This window comes from Lithobates pipiens, unplaced genomic scaffold, assembly GCF_037356315.1.
Source record: "Lithobates pipiens isolate NorthernLeopardFrog02 unplaced genomic scaffold, aLitPip1_a1.2 Scaffold_22, whole genome shotgun sequence".
Taxonomy (NCBI): domain Eukaryota; kingdom Metazoa; phylum Chordata; class Amphibia; order Anura; family Ranidae; genus Lithobates; species Lithobates pipiens.
Window position 1 is genome coordinate 316,162,884 of NW_027507784.1, and position 20,063 is coordinate 316,182,946.

General features: G+C 44.4%; 1 protein-coding gene across 3 annotated transcripts in view; it reads left to right on the top strand.

Moving 5' to 3' along the window:
* The window catches only part of CACNA1H (calcium voltage-gated channel subunit alpha1 H), a 364,555-nt gene that overhangs the window by 43,326 nt on the left and 301,166 nt on the right, over positions 1–20,063 (top strand). For all 3 annotated transcript variants that reach the window (XM_077449411.1, XM_077449413.1, XM_077449412.1), the window contains exon 3: positions 9,091–9,188. In XM_077449411.1, the coding sequence (XP_077305537.1) occupies positions 9,091–9,188 (98 nt within the window). The remainder of the gene's footprint in view (positions 1–9,090; positions 9,189–20,063) is intronic.

Genomic DNA, 20,063 nt, shown 5'->3' on the forward strand with positions numbered 1-20,063 from the left:
GCGGCACAGATGGGCATGGATGGGCGGCACAGATGGGCATGGATAGGCGGCACAGATGGGCATGGATAGGCGGCACAGATGGGCATGGGTGGGCCCATGATAGGTGGCATGGGTGGGCACTGATAGGTGGCACGGATGGGCACTGATAGGCAGCACATGTGGGCACTGATAGGCGGCACAGGTGGGCACTCATAGGCGGCATTGTATTGTTATACTGTACTAATGGATGCCAATCAGTGCCAAACAATAATGCATACCAATCAGTGATGCCCATTGTGGGCACTGATTGGCATCCATTATGGGCACTGATTGGCATCCATTGTGGCACTGACTGGCATCCCTGTTGGTCTAGGGAGGATTACCTTTTGCTGGGCATCCCTGGTGGTCTGGTGGTGTCCCTGGTGGTCCAGTGTGGGCATCCTCGGGGGGGGGGGCTGTGCTGATAATCGACAGCACAGACCCCCCCCCTGTCAGAGGAGCAGCCGACAGACGCGAGTGAGGAAAAGCCGATCACCGGCTCTTCCTATTTACACTGTGATCAGCCGTGATTGGACATGGCTGATCACGTGGTAAAGAGTCTCCGTCGGAGACTCTTTACCGAGATCGTAGTTGCCGGGTGTCAGACTGACACCCCGCAACAACGATCTCCGCGATGCGCGCCCCCGGGGGCGCGCAGCGGCTCATAATCCTGATCACGTCATATGACGTCCGATCAGGATTATGCAACCACTTTGCCACCGTCAATTGCCTATAGGGCGGGCGGCAAGTGGTTAAAACATGCATAAAAATAAGATAAAATAAAACCCACATAGTATTGTGCAGCTAGATCAAGCACCTGAGTTTCGATGTCTTCATTCTGTCACTTGCTGTACCACCAGCACTGGAAGACAATTAAGCTCGCTGCATGCATCTGTGCAGATAGGGAACATGTTGACAGCAAGAGAGAGCACAGTGAGGACTTATCAGTGTGTTTCTGCTCATTGAAGTTCATTGGTTATATGTAAACCCTTACATATAACCAATGAAGGGACTATTCTCAGGTGATACACAGAGATGAAGCAAATCCTCCTACATAGGTTGCACCTGTTTATTTGCAGTCTTCTCTACTCTCTTTTTCTCTACAGCCATTCAAAGTCCAGAATTTATAAACTTGTCTGAAAGTTCAAAAAAGAAAGGGGATGGAGAGCTGAAGTTACACTCTGCAGAGCTCAGTGAGGAGAACTCTGAAAGCTAATTGGAGGGAAGGCACCCCATTCACCCTTACATTTGCTGGAGGTCCCTCCCCTGTCACCATTTTTCTCTTGGTGTCAGGAAAACTTGTCAGAAGTGACTCATGCTGATAGCAGAGGAACAAAGCAGCAGACAGAAATGGCCCTATAGCCCCATACACACTATCAGATTTTCTGATGATTTTTGTCTTCAGATTTACCAAAACCATGCAGTGAAAGGGCCTCCCTGATTGCATACACATTGAAACTCTTAAGGTTTGACCTCATATTATATGGTTTTGGTAAATCTGAAGACAAAAATCATCAGAAAATCTGATAGCGTGTATGGGGCTTTAGTGCTTTTAATTGAGACAAGTACACACTATAGAGGGATGTGCTTTGTTCATATTTCATGTCTGAGGTTTACAACCACTTTAACCCCAACAAAGACCCTGACTTTCCGACTCCGACAGAGGGATACGGATCATGAAAGTGGCTGGACAGGATTACAAATAATTGGAATAATAACACAGATCATTATAGGTCTGTTATTGGATATGCAGATCTGATGCTGTCTAGTCACCCATCTTCAAGGATAAAACTACTAAACTATATTGTCTGCCTCTGCATTACCACCCACAGTCAGTGGCGGCTGGTGTGTTTTTTTTTTTGGGGGGGGCAGAAAAACCACCTGCCCCCTACACACCCGGGCGGCCGGCGGCACTACATACCCCGCTCCCACCTGTTCACTCGGTGTCTGCCGATCGGCCCAACACTAAGGCCACTTTCACACTGGGATGGAGCGGCCGTCAGCGGCCGCCAGCGGGATGGTTTTAACCCCCTCTAGCGGGCGAAAAAGGGTTAAAACCACCCACAAAGCGCCGCTTTGCTGGCGGTATAGCCACGCTGTGTTAATGGGTAGGAGCGGTTTAGGAGCGGTGAATACGCCGCTCCTTTCACTGCTCCAAAGATGCGGCTAGCAGGACTTTTTTCACCGTCCTGCTAGCGCACCGCTCCAGCGTGAAAGCCCCTTGGGCTTTCACACTGGAGTGAAAGGGGCCATTTTTTTCCAGGGCGCTACACAGGCTCTATTTTTAGCACTGTAGCGCCTGAAAACCGCCCCAGTGTGAAAGGGGCCTTAGGTGACAGGCTGCGGGCAGCGGCTCCTGTGTCCTCTCCTCCAGCACGCCAGCTTCCACTGTGCGTATCCTCCTCCTAGGCGCTAGGTGTCCAATAGGATCGCCTGTCCTTTCAGCCAGTTGGGTGGCGGGCCTCACGACCCGCTTCCTGGTTGGCCGGGAGGAGGATTAGTGTGAGAATAGCGGATATTCATTTGCTATTCTTACACAATCGGGTGGGCCTGGTTTATAGTGCTCTGCACCCTAAACCTACCATTTTTTGAAGCTCATTAGGGCCTCTGGCTCTGATTACGTGCTTCAAAAAAAAACACCCGCCCATATTGGAATCCATGGTCCGATGCCCTGTATGTAGATCAGGAGGCCACACGCATGGAAAGGGGAGGCGGTGCCCGTGTGGCCCTAATGCATGGGCAACCATTGCCCACAGCCCCCCATCACTGTGTGTATCAGCTCTGACTTCACCATGAGCATCCATCCCTTGACTGCACTTTGGTTTACCCAGACTGTCTAGAAACCATCTTTCCCAGCCCCACACCGAAGAGAGAGCTTCTAATTAACACGTGCCCAGGCGACTTGCCCAGCGCGTTGTGGAGTAATTGATGTTTTTAACAGCGTGAATGTCAACATAATAAGTGGCTTGTTTTCTGCCATAAGTGGACTTGGAAGTAACATGCCTATTAGTGAGATGGGCCGATAAGTTTCCAGCATAAGATACATGAATGCGTGCTTCTGTTTGGCACATTGGGCTCTTGTGAGTTGATTACATCCAAAACACAAGCGTCAGGCTGCAGACTGCAAGAGAAGTATCCCCGCTATACTAAGACTATCACTACCTGGACATGAGGGTCTCATCTGTTTGGTAATAATGCAGAACACAAGACAAAACTCATCTATGAAGATACAAAGAAAAAATATAAATGCTTTCTAGACCTGTGCACTGCCGAAAAATTCGCGTTTTTTGGGTGATTCGTTATGATCGAAATTCGTAAATTTCGAAAATCCGATAATTCTCAAATTTGAAAATCTGAAAATTCAAAAATAAGAAAGAAAAACTAATAATAACGAACTTTTAAATTATAGGTATTGGAATTTGCTTTCAAATTTGGCTGTTTATCATAAGAATACGAATTTATCAGATGTTACAAAGAAGTTACGAATTATCCGAAAAAATGAATGCCGCATCTAAACAAATGGAATGGAATGAAGTAATAATAATAATAATAATAATAATTAAAAGTTTTTACTATTACTATTATTGTTAATTATTATTGTTAATTTGTTATGTTTAATTCGTTTAGATACGGCATACGTAATTTCGAGTAATTCGTAACTTAGGATACATTCTTATTAGTTTTTTCTTCAATCAAAAAGTTTTTATTGAATTTGTTCATTATGATTCAATCTATTTTTATTGTAAATTATTATACAAACATAAAGAAGTTCAGACATGAACAAATTCATACATATGTAGAACGCATGATCATTTCATCACACAGATTATACATACATTTTCACACATCTAACAAAACAAAACACTAAAGCCTCATACACACAATAGGACTTTGTACAAACTTTCCCTTGGATTTTTGTACAAAGGGCATCGGCCCTGAACTTGTATTGCATACACACAGCAGGACTTTTTCAGCCAACTTTCACCAAATCGTGTGGTTTTTCTGCTCTTTACCGCCACCTTTGGTCAACTTCTGTATTGTTGTCTGATCTTTTGCATTGGTTCTGAGCATGCCTGTTTGTACTTTGTACAAAAGTCCTATGGTTTTCTGTACACACGATCAGACTTTGCTCCATCGGACTTTTGTTGCCAGAAAGTTTGTCCGTTCGCACAGCCAACAAAAGTCCGATGAAAACCAAAAAAGTTTGTCCGATAGAGCGTACACACGGTCGGATGTTGCTCCAAAACAGCTAATTTGCATGTTTGTTGTCAAAAAGTCAGATCGTGTGTATGGGCCTTAAGGCTCGGTTCACACAGGGGGCGACACGACTTGCCGCGCCGCAACCTGACAAGTCGCTCCCGTTCTGTACTACGGAACCGTTCTAAGAGGAGCGACTCGAGTCGCTCCGACTTAGAAAAAAGGTTCCTGTACTACTTTTGGGCGACCTCGGGCGACTTGCATTGACTTCTATACAGAAGTCGTTTGCAAGTCGCCGCTGAGGTCGCGGCAGGTCGCGGCGCGGCAAGTCGTGTCGCCCCCTGTGTGAACCGAGCCTAAGAGTCCATTCACACAGGAGCAACTTTGGATCCGACTTGAAGTCGCCCCAAGTTGCCTCAAGTCGCGCAGCATGATAAAATCAATGTAAGTGAATGAGAGCCGTATTAATGTACACTACTGAAGTTGCTCCGACTTCAGAAAAGGTTCCTGTACTACTTCAATCTGACTTCTAGGCAATTTGTACCCATTGATTTCAATAGAAGTTGCCTCCAAGTCTGATCCCCTGTCTTAACTGAAGCAACTTTCCAGAAAGTAAAAATAGTTTTCTAGGCAAACCCCTCCCTCCCACAGAGCTGATTATTATGTGATTGGCCACTGGTAAAGTCCCCTGTCCTGGAAGCAACTTCAAGTTGCCTTGCAAGTTGCCTCAAGTCGTGCTGTGATTCTTACTCAAGTCGTGTCCAAGTTGCCTCCCAAAGTCTCGCTCAAAGTCGTGTTGCCCCTGTGTGAATGGACCCTAAAGTGAAAAGAGAAAAAAACACAGACCAATGAAAATAAATTATACAGCAAAAAAAAAAAAAAAACACATAAAACAATAATAATAGAAAAATCCCAAATTTACGCTCACTAAACTATATTTCAATCATTACTCAGACCCCCTCAACACGAATTGCACATGTCTAAGCCCTTATACACACGGTCGGACATTCCGACGGAAAATGTCCGATTGGACCGTGTTGTCGGATAATCCGACTGTGTGTGGGCTCCATCGGAATATCTGACGGACAAACGTTTTAGAGCTGGGCTATAAAACATTCTGACAACATGATCCGATCGGACTTTGTTCAATTGTGTGTAGAGAATTCCGATCGGACAAAGTGCCACGCATGCTCAGATCAAATTCCTAGACCAAAGCTATTGGTTACTAGCCTGAACGTAGTCCCGTCATAACGAAATAACGTCATCACGTTCAGAACAATCGGATTTTCCGACAACTTTGTCCAAGCGTGTGTATGCAACACCGGTTTCAGACAAAATCTGACGGATTTTGTTGTCGGAATGTCCAACCGTATGTACAAGGGCTTAGGCTTTTGGACACATACCTCCCAACTTTTTCAGAATGGAATGAGTGACACCTATCAGCAAAAGTATGCAGGCATAGGACACACCCCGTGCCACGCCTACTTAAAGGAGAATTGTACAAAAAAACAAGTGCTTTTTTTAACCCCTGCTATTCCTTTATATATAATTTAGAAACTGGATGAAAGGTTTAGCACTGGGAAACCCTTTTTGGTAAATAAAAGGTGCATTTATATACCTCTATATAGATCAGACCAAAATTAGGAACAAATTAGGAGCAATGAGGTACAGAGAGACATTGCTCCAAATCAGGGACAGTGCCTGTAAATCAAGGACAGTTGGGAGCTATGTGGACATACCATAGACAGAAACAATCGAGTACTGTCCATTGTACTTTTTTTATTTGCACTAACATACAATTTTTCAAGACAAGCTTTAGGGGTATGTCCCCTTTCTTCAAGGTCCTAGCAGTCCTGATGATCAGGACCTTGGCAAAGAGGACATACCCTGAAAACGTGTCTGAAAAATGGTATGTTGGTGCAAATTAAAAAAGTACCACAGACAGTACCCAATTGTTTCTGTCACAAGTGCACTACACCACATGCTACAATCACCTCAAGTGACATACAATAGACATAGGAATAGGTAACAGAACTTACAATTGAGTCAAAGCCCATAGGGTTTCTGTTCCATTGCAAGACCTAGCCTGGCCCAATAAGCCACCTTAAAGGGGTTGTAAAGGTAAACATTTTTTCACCTTAATGCATTCTATGCATTAAGGTGAAAAAACATCTGACAGTGCCGGTGCCCCCAACCCGTTTTACTTACCTGACCCCTCGAAAGTCCTGCGCTCGCCTCCGACATCCTCTTCGCCACTCAGCCTGGCCATTGATTGGCTAGAGTGGATGGATTGAAAGCAGCGCAGCCATTGGCTCACGCTGCTGTCAATCACATCCAGTAAAGCGGCGCATCGGGGGGCGGGGCCGAGTGATATAGTGAGCGGCTGTAGCTTCCGGCTGTAACCAGGGAGCCCGCCCGCAAGTACTTCTCACCATGCGAGGGAGCTCGCATGAACATTAGAGGTACTTGCGGGGGGGAGCAGAGACAGCCGCCAAGGGACCCTAGAAGAGCAGGTTCGGGGCCACTCTGTGCAAAATGTGCTGCACAGTGGAGGTAAGTAAAACATGTTTGTTATTTAAAAAAATAAAAAAAATTCCCTTTACAACCCCTTTAAAAAAAGGCAAGCAAAGGCCAACTGAAGTATTGCCTGTGTTTTCCTCTCCAGCAAAGAGAACAGTGAGCAGCACAGTAGTGACCTCACCAAATCTCATCCAAAATCTGGTAAGACTAGCAGTGAGAGGTAATGTCGATGTCCAGCTATGAGACTCGATGTACATGAGTGCCTAGGCCCAGGAAGTACACTGTTGAAGCTGTTTTTAGGATAAATTCAGGACACAATGTATATTTTTCAGGGTACAATTACAAGGGAGACACTATCATGTAGTGAAGTACTAATGTGCAGGTAAGTGTCTACTGCATTCCCCCCCAACAAACTTTTTTCACATTATACCGTAGCGACTAAGAGCAAACAATGCAGCAGTTTTCATCATAGGCATTTATAAAAGATTTCCTTACCTGACTCTCAAAAAATGAGCGCAGACAAATTTAGGAGAAAAAGAAACCAGCCCCCGCCTCACCGCCCAATGCGACATCTTCATAAAAAACAAGAAAATTGGCAATCATTTGTGACAGCCAGTGACAATGCGGCGAGGCAGAAAATAATCACAATAGCTTGATTGCGAAGATATAAAGAAATAGGATAGAAAAATCGATACAATACACACTTTGATATATGCTGAAAAATGATACCGTCATTATCTTAAGAATGCAACGGACATTATTTATTTAGGGTTATTATTGTCTGAGCGCCAACCTATTCCAAAGCGCTGTACAATTACTGTAAATAGTGAATGAAGATAGGAAGTATGCTAATTACCCAATTTGTACAAAAATGTCCTTTGTTTTATTTTTGTGTGCTTATATAAGAATCGCTTTTGTTCTAAGAAAACAAAAGTCTTTCTGATATATTTTTTTATATATTCATATGAAAGTGGCTTGCTTAAAGTGGAAGTAAACCCATCCATAAAACAGTTTAATTTCCGGCACGTGTCGGAAATGTAACACTCCCATTGGTTGTGCTCTCAACCAAAGTGCCAAACCATCCAATTGCTGGTGTCATAACTGATCACATGTTCAGCATCATGGCAGTTGTAGATTAAGCAGAGGCAAAGATGGCAGCTTCCTTGGCTGAAAACGATCGGGGGGTTTCCTTACACTTGTGTACCTGAATTCAAATGCAGTATTTTGAGGGGTATCCACATAATTTAAGTCATACAGTGTGTACACGTTTTTTGGGCCATGGAAATGTTATCATCTTTAGGTCACATGACAAACTGCCAAATTTTAAACTGCTTTTCTTTTATTTATTTTTTCAAAAACATTTTTGAAGAAAATGTTCTATTCCTAAATATTTCAATATATTGGATAGTAATGAATCACTTTTTTTTAAAAGAATTGGTATTTTATCTTTTGGATTGGTATTGTATTTCAAATGGTTTCTTACCTGTTCTGATCAACGGAAGCCTCATAGAACCTAACAATTACTACAAGCAGGAGCTAGTAATATTTCATAGCTGAACTTCACTGCAGTGGGAGCAAGGAATAAGTATTCATTACCCCCTAGACCAGGGGTCACCAAACTTTCTAAACAAAGGGCCAGCTTATTGTCCTTCAGACTTAAAGAGGGCCAGACTGTGGCCAGTGAGATTGGACTATTCCCTGGCTTTAGTGAGAGTAAACATCACAATGTTTGGTAGGGGAGGAATAGTGTCCCATTGGTGCCAATGGGAGAAATGGTGTCCCATTGTTGTCAGTTGGTAGAATCGTCTTGTATCAGTGAGAGGAGAAATGCCCTAAGGGCCAGATAAAGGCGAGCAAAAGGCCACATCTGGGCCCCAAACCACAGTTTGGAGACCACTGCCCTAGACTAAACAAGTATTTAACCTTTTTTCTCAAACCAAGAGGTCAGCATTAAAGGGAATCTGTGCAAGGGATAATCTTGGTTCATCTTATTTTATTCTGAAAGCAGTTCAGGCAGTTATAGGCTCATTTTGAACCAATGATGAGCTGCTTTTCAGCTACGTTTGGCAGCACTAATAGTGGAAAGGGCACCTAAAAAGTTTATGCTTTTTTGAAAAAATGTTGGTGGGATGACATTTTGCTAAAAGGTGTGTAAACCACACATGCCCTCTGGCAGACATAGTTTCCAGCTGTCCTCATTTCAACTGCAACACTAGTTTATGGGACCAAAACATTGTTTGGTAAAATGGGCCTTGTTTGCCCAAATATGATTGAAATGGGGAGGAATGTGAGTAGATGAGAAGTAGGACCATCATATCCTTTCTATTGACTGACCTCATGCCATTTGTTTTCTAGGATGATGGAGTATTCTCTGGATGGACATAACGTCAGCCTGTCCGCCATCCGCACTGTACGAGTTTTAAGGCCGCTAAGAGCCATTAATAGAGTCCCAAGTGAGTATTGTTCATGCTACATACCAGGCTTCAGCAACTGTGGGGTATCAACAAGACAAAACAAAGAGTATTAAGAGACAGCCATTTTTACATTGCTGCAGTTTGCTTGCTCCTAAATTGTATTGTTTCCATAGGTGTTGGTTGCAGAGTCACATTCAGGACTTCCATGGTTTTGGCTAGAGTTAAAGTGTATTTGTCAGGCTATGGACATTCAATAATTTTCATATTCATAAGCATGAGCTTTAAAACAAGCCCTTACTGACCTCTGTAGCTTCAGGCACTGTGGATGAATTCATCCTCTAAATGTACAGCAAAAACACTGACATCATCCACGTCTTCTCCCAGCAGCTCAGCTCCCCTTTCCCAGCAGTAATTTTGCAGCTCAGCTCACTCTGCTACACCCTCCCAGCATTGTCATAGCAGTCTTTCGGCCTATCTCTAATGTAAACCCAGAACAGGTGTTCTGGAGGTGGGAACAGGACAAGCTCAGCTACTAAGTCACTAATCAACATGGAGAGCGGGATGAGATAAGCTGCTGAATCACTGCTGCAAAAGGGGTGCAGATTGAGTTGACTTGCTGAGAGAATGACTTGAAGGACCTTAGTGCTTCTGCTGTGAACTTTGCGGATGAATTGCTCCACAATGCCAGTGCTCAGTTACCGAGGACAGTGAGAACTGGTTTTAAAGGGTCATTTACTTCTTGTTAAGATTATGAAAAAACTATCCATAGTCTGGCCCCAAGTTTACTTCAAACCCACCGTTGGGCCTGCAGCATCTGACATAGACCAGATGGTGCAGGCAACATGCCAAACAGCACGACTTAGCACAGAGAAAATGCTTCTCTTAGCGGTGATACGTACATAGCCTTTTAGCTTATTATACCCTTTCACCCTCATGGTTAGGGGTGCCCAGTGGACATAAGAATTGAGCTTATTTAGATCTTATGTAAACAAGACCTTACTTGGTCCCTCTGGTTCATTAAAACTTTGCAAAATAGGGAACTGTTCAGTACTGATAACTAGGCTCAAGATGGGTTTTCCTATCTATTGTGTAATTTCTATTGTGCTTCCTTTATTTTGTTCTGCAACAGCAAACACTGTACGTGTCTGGCCGGCCTAATACCAGATAAATCTAATGCCTAGCGAGTACAGCAGCAAATGTTAACAAAGGACACATTCACGGGTCTGCAATTTTAATATATACAAACTTTGAAAATGGACCTAAATTCAGACCTAAAAATAGTGCCCATATGCTTACCTATGACCTAGGGTTGCCACCTCATCCCTTTAAACCCGAACACATATGAATTACACAGGTTCTGGGGCTAATTTAATGCAGATAAGACACTAAGTGAGTTACCACCTTAATCAGCCACAGAACCCGTGTAATTAATATGTGTTCAGGTTTAAACGGATGAGGTGACAACCCTACTATGATCCAGAGTAGGCTTACAGTGGAACAATCCTGGTTCAGTTGGCTGGGTAAGTATTTAAACTGTACCTACAGCACCACCAGGTAAGCGGGCAGAGAAAAAAAAATGGGGGGGGGGGGGTATGCTGAAGGTCCTCTTTAACACAGAACACTTTGTACATTCTGTTGTGATATTAAAAATATCAACTGCTCAAGCCCTGAAGAAAAAAGAAGCTCCCCTCGCCCGAAATGCGTTTGCTGCATGTGATGCTCTTTATTAAATGTTTCAAAAACTTTTATGTCAGTTGAACTTTTTTACCAGGCTCTCCTCTTTACACATACAAGAATCTAGCATTTGCTCAGCACTTCCTTCTATTGCTATCAGTGGTAGCAGCATAGGACCAGAACAGGGTCCATCCATACTAAACTTCTGTAGCGCTCTCCAAACTAGGTTGCTAACAGTCTGAGACAAATTTAATTTTTGGCTCCCAAGTAGTCAGTGGAGCGAAGTTCAATTGCTTTTGACTGTTCTGGGTTCTGCAAGTTGCAGGCTCTGCTGCTTGCCTCTGAATTCTGGTAGGTCCCAGAATTTAGTGGCTGCAGGAGGCTCACTTACATATTCACACAGCCTCAACCAATTTCTCGCAGGAAGAATTGCCAGTAGGGGCTGCGGTGTGTATAAATAAGCTGGGGCCTGGAACAGCTGGGTCCTTGTCCTGTGGGAAGAGACCCAGCCTGAGGACGTGTGTCCTTTTAGGCACATAGCTGAAATTTAGAGAAGGCCATCTGAGTCCCAACTCCTGCTAGAGCTAGGGGACCCACATCCAGAATCCATGAAAGCAACTGAAAGAAGGCCACAGAGGATCTAACCTGGAGGCATTCAGTACAGAAACTGGCTGGTACTGCAGGAAAGCATTTAAGTACCCAGGGCACAGTGAGTACAAGCCTCAAAAAGATCCTAGAGATTGCCTTTGCCAACCTTTGAGAAAGTTAATTCAAGTTTGCCGATTCAGGCCTTAGTTTTGCAATGGTGTCCCCGATCTGTGGTTCACTAGCCACTGTCATGGTTATGCAGTGATCTTCCTCCCCTCATGTGTTCAGACTAAGAGGCCAGCCACTTCCACCTGGTGGTTTTTATAACCTCTCCTCTAAGCATGGCTCCACCCCAGGCCCTATCAGGGAGCCCTATATTAACCTGTGCACTGCAGGCCATCAGTGCTGATCAACCATTGTGTATTCCTTTGTGTGTTAGCTTCCTGTTACCTGCCGTGTGCTCTTCTACTGTTTTCCGTTACCGACTTTGGCGTGTCTTTGACTATCCCTGTTTGCCTGTGATCCTGACCTTTTGGCGTGTCCCGACTATTCTTGTCTGCTTGTGGCCCCGACCTTGGCTTTGTCCCTCACCATCCCTATCCTCCTGTTGCCTACTGTGGGTGTGAGCTGGGGGACCCTGGGGGTCGCGACCTGGAGCCAGTTGCAGCCAAGTCCATCCTCACCACTCGAGGCTCTGGTGAACACCTGCTGGCTCTTAGGCCGCGTACACACGCGGGGACTGTTCGCTCAACTTTGTTCGTCAAACAGTTTCAGCGGACAGTCCGCTCAAAATTAGCATGGACGGACTTGCCCACACACGACGAACGAACAGTCCGCTGAAACCGTGTGCGATGACGTGAACGGCACGTACGACGGGACTAGAAAACGACGTCCTATACACTGCAATGCAAACTTCGGCGTGTAAATCCTTTCTGAGCATGCGCGGAACTTAGTTTGACGAACAAGCCTACACACGAGGGGACTGTTCGCTGAAACAAAGTTTCAGCGGACAGTTTTTCGGAAATTCCGAAAAACTTTGTTCAGCAGACTGTTCGCTGAAACTGTCCGCTGAAAGCCCACACACGAGCGGACTGTCCGCCGAAACACTGTTCAGCGGACAAAGTTGAGCGAACAGTCCCCGCGTGTGTATGCGGCCTTAGATTCCGCGCCCCCGGGAATCTTACGCTCTAACCCTGGTGGGTCCTGTCTCCCGTCCGCAGCAGTCAGCCGTAGGGTCCACAACCTTGCCGTGCACTTCTGATCCCTACGGTGTGCATCTGTCACCTCGCCTCAAGGTGACCTGACAGCCACTAACTTCAAGAGGGTGGCTGTACCCTGAAGAGACAGTGCAGTTAAAGAGTGGTCTTTATTGGAGCATTCCTAGGCTCACCCTGCACCTTGCCCAAGTTTAACCCCCCTGACGGTCTTCCCGAGTCTGGCTCGGGGTGGAATTTTTGTACCATTAGCGGCAACCCCAAGCCAGACTCGGGACCGCATCGCTGGATCCAGGAGGAGGTTTACTTACCTTCTCCCTCGGATCCAGCGTTGTCTCCCCGCTGTACGAGCGAGCCGTGTCTCGCTCGATCTATCACGGACCCGATCTCCGCGAGCGTTGCGACGCACGGGGACGGAGATCGGCGCCAAATTCAAAAAGTGAAACACACAGTATACATACAGTATAATGTAATCTTACAGATTACATTGCTGTATGTAAATATTTCACATCCACTTTGTCCCTAGTGGTCTGCCCAGTGCCCTGCATGCAGTTTTATATTATAAAAACTGTTCTTTATGCCTGGAAACTGGAGATTGCCCATAGCAACCAAAACTGTCCCTTTACATCAAAAATGGTTTTAGACCAGCTAGAAAATAGCGATAATAAATTGCAATCACTCGCAGAATTGAGCGACAGCGATTTGTGGGGAGATCCGTCATCAAATACTGAAAAGTAATGACAGTGACAATTCTGCAACTGAGCAAATTTCAGTGTTTTTGACTTGATTACATTATTGAATAATTTTTATTATTGTTATATTATTATTTGGTACAATTATTTATAGTTATTTATTATATTATAATTTATGATTTCATTTTTCAAACTTTATTATACCCGGGATGTCTGCTAGACTCTGGTTTGGACAGATTTAAGAGAGTTATTCCTAAGAATTACAGGACTACAATATAAAACGCCAAATTTTCATGCAAAATAATTGTACCGCTTTTAGCACCTAAAATCCTAAATAATCGTACCGCCAGGGAGGTTAATAACCAATCAATCTAAAAAAGACACTGTCTGTTTTTTGTGAAAATAGACTAGGAAGCTACTGTGTGCCTGGCTGCTTGCACTTACCAGGGAATAGAACTTGGGACAAATAGGAGGATCCGTTAGGGTAAATCACTTTACAGCAGATCCATCTGAGCCGATTTCCACTATTATCGGTAAGCACTAACACACATCAGTCTTCCAACCATGGCAATTAGCTCTCCCTTACTGTCCAGTCAGCAGACTGAGGACAGGTCGGTGACCAAGCGCTTTTCCTTAGTGTAGTAAAAAAAAATTGAGGTCACCAACCTGCCTAAGCCATCTGGTTGAAAAAAAAACCTACAGCAGGTAAAGCTTTTGAAGGATTCGTACTTTAGCTGTGTATTAAATATTTGTTTGGAGTTTAACTATAACCACATGCACAGAGTTCCCAGTGTAATTATGGAAGACTTTTAATACAAGTACTTCAAGGCTGGAAACGACGTCCTGAGCCTGCGAATGGCTCTCGTATCCGTTATCTATGAAAGGTGAGCAGGAAGGGTTGGCAATTCCCACAGGCTCGCCGCAGCCTGGAAAAGCAATCTTTAGCAGTAAAGGAAATAAAGGCACATTTGTGTAAGGTCACAAGAATGTTTAGCAATAAACTGGCTAGTGGAAGCCCCGGGACTGCACGGAGGTCATTCGCTGGTGAGTTAATCAATGTCATTAGAAATATAATTAAGTTCCATGCACAAAGACAACTGTTCCCTGGGTTAATAAAAGTCAGAGTCCAGAAGGTTGGTGGAGTTGTAGGCTCCTGAAGGAGGCTCACGTGTCGTATACGGACAACCGTTTGGGCCTGCATAAGTCATCTACAGGGGCAGCGCTTAATAATATCCAGATGCTCAGGGTTTTCTGCACTCCTGGCAAAATTTAATATTTAATTATCTTGTAGGAAGGAAAAGGTTTAACTACAGGAAATGGTACCAATGTAGGTGCAGGGGTTTATGATAGATTAAATCTACCCTTAAAGGGAATCTAAGTTTTCATTTATTTAACATTTACATGAATGCAATCAACTTAAAGGGTCATTCCATCTAAAAGTGATATTTAGGATACAAGTAGATCCTGGTGAGCTGAGCCAACCCTTGATTTCTTATAAGCCTTGAATACTCCAACAGTAAGATCTCCTTGCCATAATTCTTGACTCTGTTCCTGTCCACCTCAAAGTTTTGGGTGTCCTTGCCCTGTCCTAACCTGCCCCTGCCTTATCCCAAACTTAAAATAGCTGGAGTTGGATTTCAACGAAAGCCTAATATTCTTATCAACATATAATATTTGAAAACTTTGAAGAAGATGTGGACATCAGGAGGCATCATAAAAGACAAGTCTTACATTACCACTGAGGGAAAAAAAAGAATAACTTTTAGTGTCACTTTACATCAGGGTTCTCCAAACTTTTTAGTATGGGGCAAGTATGTTACTAAAATTCACGGGCCAAAAAAATTAGTTTATAAATAAACGATTACGCCTTTACATCACAGTCACCATTAGAGTACCTCCTTGCATCAGGATCTCCATCCTTACATCAGAGTCTCCATCATTGTCTCTCTTACATAGAGGAGGGCGGGGTGAACGGAGATTCCCCCATTGTCGACCACACTAGTTCCAGTGCTCCATGGTCCCGCTCCCCAATATTGTCTAGATGTCTCTTCCTGCATGGCAAAAAATTCAGTGGTTCCATGAAACCCTGGGGTTCCTCCAGCCAAACTTGCGGTTGTGGCTGATGGGTTTTTCATTTGGGGGGCCGCAAACAAGAACAGCCCCCCGGGCTGCCCATCGCAGTAACACCACCCCCCCGGAAGGCCGGCAGGGTGGCACTGACAAATCCTACCCCCCTCCCCAGACGGCCGGCTGTCGGGCACCTACCCAATCTATGGCTGGTGGGCTGTGGTGTCCTCTCCTGGGGTTGCGGGCAGCGGCTCCAGTGTCCTCTCCTCCCACGGCTTCCTCCGCTGTGTGTCTTCTCTCTGTTCCTCCTAAGAGCTAGGCATCCAATAGGGTCGCCTGACCCTTTGGCCAATCAGGAAACAGGTCACACGACCTAACTCCTGATTTATGGAACTTTAGTTTGAAAATAGCGAAAATTCATTCGCTATCGTCACACAATAGGGTGGGATCCTATAGGGGAGGAGGCGGCACTCATGTTCCCCCTGTGGACGGGCCGCCACTAGCCACTTGGTATCGCCAACTGCATGACATCAATTATCTTTTTAGCTGTCTGTAAGGGTTGCAATCTTTCTACTGATTACCAATGTAAGAGGTATTTTTTTTGCCAATAACCCTTAATGAATTGCTTTTAATAGAATTTCCTTGAGAAAGCTCTCAATTGAGACGTTGATTATTTTAACAGATTCTAATACAATGAGAACACATATTTAAAGTCATAATTCAGCCTGCAGCAAGCTTGACTTAGTGCAGCAATAAAAAAATTTAAGAGTGTAAATAAGTGATATGTTCCTATATTCGTTTTGATTTATTATGTTTATTTGCCCAAAAGGTGAAGCTACCCTTTACTTAGGAAAGAATGGCATTTATGTTATCCTTCACAAGACATGACTTTGTAACAGCTCAGCGAGACAATATAAAGCTGATTTGCTGACACGCATGGCTTGTGAAAGCCCTGACATTGTTAAAGTGTCACTTTGTCTCTTTACGACATTATGTTATATAACTCCGAGCTTGTAAAGGGAGACACCAGCCACTTGTATCAAGAGGCAGGAAGGGAATTATATCTCAGGTGGTGCCCTCCAGTGGTGACAAAGACAAGGTTCTTAGGTTGATTAACATCCCCTAGCTACACCCCGAATCCAGTGCAAACACTTGTCTCTCCAAGAGGTGAGTTTTAAAATATTCCCTGTGTTATAAATACAGTGAATGTTCCTGAGACTTGGGTCTGGATATCCAGATATGCAATGGATGGGAGTCAAGGAGCATGGGGTAGGCGAATGTGCATTTTACCTATGACAAAAGATCCTCAGGCATTTGACATCGAGCAGCATGTTGAATCTTTAAGATCATCTCTGGGCAAAATCTAAAGCTCCCCCCTTCCCTTCCATTCTCCCCTCCTGCGGTCAACATTTCTTCATTTTTTTTTTTTAATCCCTTCAAACCAAATAGTTTAATCAGTCACATGACGCAGCATCTCTTCCTTGAGTGATGGCCAGAGATCCAGTACTGCAGCTCAGGCCTCCCACTAACTGGTCTTGTACAGCCTATAGGAAGTGTCCACATCACCAAGGAGCAATGTGGGCATTATAGCAGGACTCTCCCATCCAGAGGAAAAAAGACCCATGGCCCAATTGCATTGATTTACTAAGACTGGAGAGTGCAAAAATTGGTACAGCTGTGTATGGTGGCCTTCTAACTTCAGCTTGTTCCATTAAGCTTTGACAAAAAAACGTGGAAGCGGATTGGTTTCTATGCAGAGCTGCACCAGATTTTTCACTCGACCAATATGTGACATGACCACAGATCCAGTTAATTGCTTGGGACTAGTAGGGCTTTTAGCATTTTTTTTCTTGCATATGTATTTGGGTGATTAGATAAAGGCAGGCGGAGTAAACTTTATTGAGAAAAAATGGGGGCAGGGAGTTTGCCTGGAGATCAGCTTTAAAGTCCAACTCCAGGCGCTAGACAAAGTCTGCCATTGCCCCCCCCCTCCCCCCCCAGCACTGTAAGGACTAAATGCTTGTTAGATTCAGGGGAGATAAAAAAAAGGTGAAAAAGGCTGCATTTTCTACTGTGGGTGGTCTTGTTTTCCAGGGGTATCATGGGTAGGTATCGTGAACACCATGGAAAATAGTGCTTTTGGCAAAATTGCACCAACAATGAGAGGGACTAAAAACTTCAGTGCATATCGCACAGAGCACAGGAGTTATAGAGTTCCCTCCAACAGCACAGGTTTCTCCCCTCGAGTACAGCTCTCTCCTTCAGTACAGCTCCACCCCCCCAGTACAGCTCTCTCGCCCAGTACAGCTTACCCCTTCCAGTACAGCGCTCTCCCCCAGTACAGCTTACCCCCTCCAGTACAGCGCTCTTCGACAGTACACCTTACCCCCTCCATGACAGCTAACCCCCTCCAGTACAGCACTCTCCCCCAGTACAGCTTACCCCCTCCAGTACAGCACTCTCCCCCAGTACAGCTTTCCTCCCTCGAATACAGCTCTCTCACCTCAAGTACAGCTCTTTCCCCCAGGACAGCTTTCCCCTCTTAAATACAGCTCTCTGTCCTCATGTACAGCTCTTTACCCTAGTACAGCTCACCCCCCTCGAGTACAGCTGTCTCCCTCAGTAAAGCTCTCCCCCATCAATCGAATACTGCTCTCTCCCCTCAAGTACAGCTCACTCCCCTTGAGTACAGCTCTGTCCCCCAAGACAGCACTCGTAGCCCCCCCACACAGTTCATCAAAAATTGGGACCTGGCCTGCATATGGAATCTCTTCTCCGGTATGACATAGCTACGTAATCCTGATGTAGGAAAAAAAGGATCAGCCAATGTGCAGTATCAGCCTCTAAAACATTTCTCGGTGGAAGCTGTCTTGTCTAGCAGCCTGGTTGGCAGCATTGGGAGTAAAACATAATGTAAGTAGGTTTCTTGATTTAGACAGCACATTAGCTGCTTTCCCATTGCAAATAAAGAATATAACAAGACAGATAAGGAAAATTGTATATTTGTTGCCAGGGGTAACAAAAAACTGTTATTTTTACAAACGCTTTGATAATACCGACTGTGTATTTGCCCTTCAGTTCACATATATCATGGATAACTTAACTCCTGCACAACCTTTTGTTTATTTATAGACGGCGTGTTATGACCGCTCAGTTTTTCCCGCAGTTACATAATCTCAGATATTAATTTTGGTAGTTGGTTCATGGAAGGTATTTTGGCCTGGTGTACACACATGTGGGTGTTCAGGCTTAGCACGGCTCATATCATGTTAATTCTGGGTTGAGATTACAGACAATTCCTTCATCGGAGCGGGGCCATTTGTCCTCTAGCGTTCTCGGCTTGGTTGTCATGGTGCACAACTCCAGGGAAAATCATTTCTGTATCCTCCAATCTGTCTGCACACAGAAGGGTGTATGTATGAAAAAAGGGGAATCCGGGTATAGTCATGGACTTAAATTGGCCCGCCATCGCACAGATGAATCCTGCCAACGAACGTGGCTTATGAATGCAAAACATTTTTCAATGTTGAAAGCGCAGTGAGTGGTCATTTTTTTTCCCGTTTATAAATATGATTCTTTTGTGTTTTACATATATAGATATGTGTGAATGAGATATATTTCAAAAGGTAATGGAGACAACACTTTTCTGTAACATTTATTAGTTGCAATATTTCTAAAAGTACAAAAAAAAAGCCTATAATACAGAAACAAAAAAGAATGTAACTGTAACACCCAATACAACTACAATATACAAACAATAAAAAAAACTTAAATGTTTTAATTGCATAGTGAAAGCCAAAATCTTTTATTAAAATTACAATTACAGTACATACAATACTTATGACATCATTTCAATTTCAGCATTATAAATTTTATCCCATTCAATGGTTAACGCGTTTCACGTATTTTATTCTCTACCACAGGAGGACTAGTATAGAAATGACAGCTGTTATAAGTTACTTGTATGGCTAAGTATACTTGTATGTATTGTAATAATGGTAAGAGGCTAAGATGTGAGCAAGTGTAACAAAACTTGTGTGTACCAATGGTTCTCTGAGACCAGGGCCCAGTAAATTCTTCCAGAACATTCCATGGCCCAACAGTAAAAAAAAAAAAAGTTTATATTCACACAATTAAAGTACCAGGAATCTAATATAATATTATTAATTATAGCTGGGTTGCTCTCGATGTGGTCGGGTGTCATTTTGGGGGGGGGGGGGGGGTAAGGATTCCTGAAGGGGTCAGAGGATTCTGCAGAAGACTTGGTGGCCCTGTAGTAGTCAGTGTTTCTGAAGGGAGCTGTGGGCAATTGTGAGGGCTAGGAGGCGTTTTGTGGTCTCTCCAGAGGCCAGGGATTTTGCAGGGGTACTTTGGGAGACTGGAGGGCACTGTTTGGGGGCTGTGTAGCGCACTGTAGGAGGTTGGGGGCACTGTGGGATACTGTACATATTTTGTAGGGCTGGTGGCTCTGCGGCAAGCTAGGGGGAATGCAGACAGCTGGAGGGCACTGTGGGACTGAGGGCTCCCAGGGGGCCAGGGGCACTGTGGAAGGTCGGAGCACTGCGGGAGGTTAGGGGGCCTGCTGCTGGATGGAGACCCGAGAGGAGGGGGGCCATGTCCAGATGGTTGAGAACCACTGGTGAATACTATTCCCACATGTACAGTGGTGTGAAAAAGTG